Source organism: Beta vulgaris, chromosome 1, assembly GCF_026745355.1.
Source record: "Beta vulgaris subsp. vulgaris cultivar EL10 chromosome 1, EL10.2, whole genome shotgun sequence".
Classification (NCBI taxonomy): domain Eukaryota; kingdom Viridiplantae; phylum Streptophyta; class Magnoliopsida; order Caryophyllales; family Amaranthaceae; genus Beta; species Beta vulgaris.
This window is the reverse complement of record NC_079202.1, coordinates 61309261-61313587: the sequence shown is the minus strand read 5'-3', so window position 1 is coordinate 61313587 and position 4327 is coordinate 61309261. Positions and strand designations below refer to the sequence as shown.

Sequence of the window (4327 nt, the reverse complement as noted above, 5' to 3'; positions counted from 1 at the left end):
ATTTTTTGTTTTTGTATATTTTTTTTTTGTTCAATAAATGTTGATTAAGTTTATTTGTGAGGAGGTATTAATTTAAAAAGAAAAAAAGAAGAAAAACAAAAGAGGTTATCAGAGAACAAAGAATAAAAGCTTTCCCTATCTTCTGGTCAAAAAGCATAAACCCACCACAAGAGGCACACATCATATTTCCACCATCAAAGAATATTTTATACTAAGGCGCTCCACCATCTCCATAAAACATGTAAAATAACCTGAAAATAATTTCATCATTAGTATAATCAATTAACTATACAATTATATGAAATCAATTATTCCATCCATATAGTATATCATAAAAATCATTTTTTTTCATTTTTCATGGCACACTTTTGATCATTTATATTTGCGAATACATATTAATTAAAAAAATTAAAATTTCATAATTCGAAAATACATATTGAGATAATGACCAAAATACTGGTTAAATTAGATGAATCATGACTTTGAAAAAGCAAATAGGCAATCCTTGAGTTGGGAGATAGATCGAATGAATCACGAAATAATACTTTCTCTATATCTTTTAATTGCAACAGTTAACTTTTACGTTAACTAATGCATAACTTCAACCATTATTATCTATATTTCATCGATAATTAAAATATAGATATTCGAAAAATATACATTAAAAGAAACTAACAAGATCCACATAAATATTTGATTCCTTAACTATAAATCACCAAAAGCAAATAAAGTAGTTAGAGTTGGCGAATAATGTAAAAGTCAAACCGTTGCAAACTAAAAGAAACGAAAGAAATAATGCTTTATAATAAATATAAAAAAAAAGTTATGTATTGTGATTAGAATTTTTTCAATTAATACTCTTACTCAAGTTAAAGGGAGAACAAAGTATAATAAAGAAAAACTATACATCATATGACAATACATTTAAGTACTTTAATTATGTACACAAATTCTTATATATGTATAGTGAATTTTACTCATATCGAACGCTGATTTTTGCTCATTAATTAGCTTTTTCCAAAAAGAAAATGAGAAAATACATACATATACGTACCACGTAAAACAATATATAATGGTATATTACAAAGTTAATTACAATAATTAAAAATTATAATTAATATTTTGAACAGAAAAGTTGGGGAAATTAAATAGTAGTATACTAAAAATACTAGCTAGGAACATACGTCAAAACAAACCCCATCTATTAGTCTTACTCTTAGGCCATCTCTCTTACATCATAAAGTGAGAGGCCTACACATAAAGCCATAACACAAACAATCACAAACATTCTTTCTTCCACAATTAAGTCCATTTGCAGACAAATTAAAAAGAGCTGATTTTTCTCTCTCTTTCTCTTCCTTCTTTTTCCATCCCAAAAGACATCATCTGCTAGCTTTTATCTTCACCTTTTTAATTTCATTTGGATTCATGGATGCTGCTCAATGGCCACAGGTATGCATATATGTGCATATATTCATAACTATTACATACATAGCTAGGGTTACTTTTTGTTTTTAATCTTATGTTTTAATTTATTTCTGATAATTAAAAGAGTTTGGTTTTCTTTAGGTTAAATTGAAAAAATAAAACCCAAAAGATCCACAAAGTGCTTTTTAGAAAAAACCCTTTTTGGTGAAATTTGGTTGTATATGCATGAAACTTTTCTTTGAAAGATGTTTAATGGAGTCATTTCTATGTCTCTCTTCCCTTTTCTATCTCTTTTTCTTCCCCTTTTTTTCTTTATTGTTTGTTGAACTTTCATGTTTGTTCTTGAAACATGTAAAAGCTTTTCACTTTTTCTTTTTCTTTTTCATTCCCTTAGCTTAAACCCTTTTTGGTTATGTAATAGTAGAGAGATGAAAAGGGTGTTTAGATTAGAAACTAGAAAGTAATATTTAGTAATTATTGTGTATGTGTGTGTGTGTTCTTTCTTTCTTTTGTGATCTCCTTTTCAATTCAATCTCAAAATCAAAAAGCTAATAACACTATACCATAACATAAACTTTGTGTTTATTTGTTTCAAATCTCAACTTTGTAGTTACATATACACGCACGCGCGCACACATACACACTTCTGATCTAAAAGCCTGCTAGCCAGGCCTTATTTGTTATTGTTCATCAACTCAATTTTGTTATAGTAGTTGTAAGATGTTTATCACTTTACACTTTACTTTGCAACTTTTAAAACATATTTTGGTCTCTTACTTTCTCTTTTCTTGGTTATTGTGGGGATAGCAACAAGTAGGTGGTTTTTCAAGGCCAATGGAAGAAATACAAATACCAAATAATAACAACAACAACAATAACAATATCAATAGTCCTACAAATATCAATAATTCAAGGGCTACACAAGTGATAGGAGATCAAAGAAGAGCAAGGCCTCAAAAAGATCAAAACTTGAATTGTCCAAGGTGCAACTCTACCAACACCAAGTTTTGCTACTACAACAATTATAGCTTAACTCAACCAAGGTATTTTTGTAAGACTTGTAGAAGGTATTGGACTCAAGGTGGATCTCTAAGAAATGTTCCTGTGGGTGGAGGTTCAAGGAAGAACAAAAGATCATCATCATCATCATCATCATCATCAAATCCATCATCAACATCAATAATCACAAACCCTAATAACCCTAATACTAATAAGCTAATCCCTGATCTAAACCCACCAATTAGTTCCTTATCACATCACCTAATCACTTCCTCTCAAAACCCTAAATTCCTTCAAGGCCAAGATCTTAATCTTGCTTTCCCTATGCAAGGTATATTTCAACCTACTAATAACAATGAAAATCATGAGCCCATTAATATAATGAACTCCAATAATAATACTTCTAGTACTACTAATAATACATGTAGTACAACCACTTGTTCAACTCCAATTTCAGCTCTTGAGCTTCTTAGAACGGGGATTGCATCTAGGGGAAGCTTGAATCCTTATGTTCCGATGCCGATGCCGGATTCCAATACACTGTATCCATCAGGGTTCCCTAATTTGCAAGAATATAAGCCTAATATGAATCTATTCTCATCGCCTGGTGATCATAATAATAATGTGGGATCAGCTGATAATAATAATAATGCTGCTGCTAGGCTTTTGTTTCCTTTTGCTGATATGAATAAGCTTGCTACTTCAACACCATCATTATCAACAACTCCTCAACATCATCAACATCATCAACATGAGATTAGTGATGATCAAAGCAAGGGAGGAAATGATCATCATCAACCACAACAACAACATCATAACCATCATCATCATCAAGCCCCAACAACTGGGTATTGGAGTGGTATGTTAGGTGGTGGAACATGGTAATAACTTAATTAGGAGATCAAAGCATATATTTATCTTTTATGTTCTTCTTAATTACATGGTTGTTTGGGGTTTTTTTTTTTTTTTTTGAAAAAACTAACATATAGTATATAGTTGTATTTTATCACATTATTATTCATGTAATAGTTTTTGGACCTATTTTTTTAGGGTTTTGGGGTGGTTTTATTATTATTTAAAGGGTTCTTATTAGTTTAGAGATAGAAGAAGAGGTGAATATATGACTGTATATCTTTTAACTTCTAGATCCATACATGGCTTATATTCATAGCTTCTTCTATATATCTAAAACATCAAAGAAAACCCTTTAATTAATCAGCTGTATCATTTTTATTCTTAAGTATTACTTGATCTATTACTAATGGAGTTTTTAGCTTCGGAAACTTTGTAATATCAAGTTATTGTTTCTTTTCTTAGCTTTACAACAGATAAAAACTAGACAAAATTTATGTAAATTGTCTGCTTAGGATAACTTTTTTAATTACAGTTTTTTTAGGATCAACTTTTAAGGTGTGACAAGAAGTTAGAGTGAGATGGCCAAGACTAAAAATTAGGCTGATAAACAATTTAAGATTTGGTTACTTGTAAGTTGTAATTACCAATGTGGCATTCCTTCTCTCTCAATGTTGGAAGTGTCAGGTCTGACATCTTTATCCATTTTGGGGGGAGGGGTTGAGAGAATCTTCCAGCCTTGAAAACCACTTCCATGAAGCCAATAAGAAAGAGAAGCATATTATCTTATATATACTACCATCTTCGTTTCTTAATACATGCAACATATTCTGTTTTCGGATGTTTTATAATACTTGCAACATTTCTCTTATTGGCAAATTGTTATACAAAGAAAGTTAAAACTTACATGAATGAATCATGCATGTTTCAATCTCTCTTCCTCCTTCTTGGTTTATTTGTCGCTTGCCAATGTTGCATGTATTAAGAAACCGAGGAAGTATGTAGTTAGAAATTTATTGAAGTTAGATCATTTTGATTATTTACATGG

At 30.2% G+C, this 4327-nt stretch overlaps 1 protein-coding gene across 1 annotated transcript; it reads left to right on the top strand.

Annotated features, from left to right (window-relative positions):
- The first annotated feature begins 1250 nt into the window (after positions 1 to 1250).
- On the top strand, positions 1251 to 3685 carry LOC104907474 (dof zinc finger protein DOF3.7). Its single transcript, XM_010696439.4, has 2 exons — positions 1251 to 1452; positions 2236 to 3685. Exons 1-2 carry the CDS (start codon positions 1429 to 1431, stop codon positions 3310 to 3312), a joined length of 1101 nt encoding a protein of 366 aa, XP_010694741.2. The 5' UTR covers positions 1251 to 1428; the 3' UTR covers positions 3313 to 3685.
- The last annotated feature ends 642 nt before the right edge of the window (positions 3686 to 4327 follow it).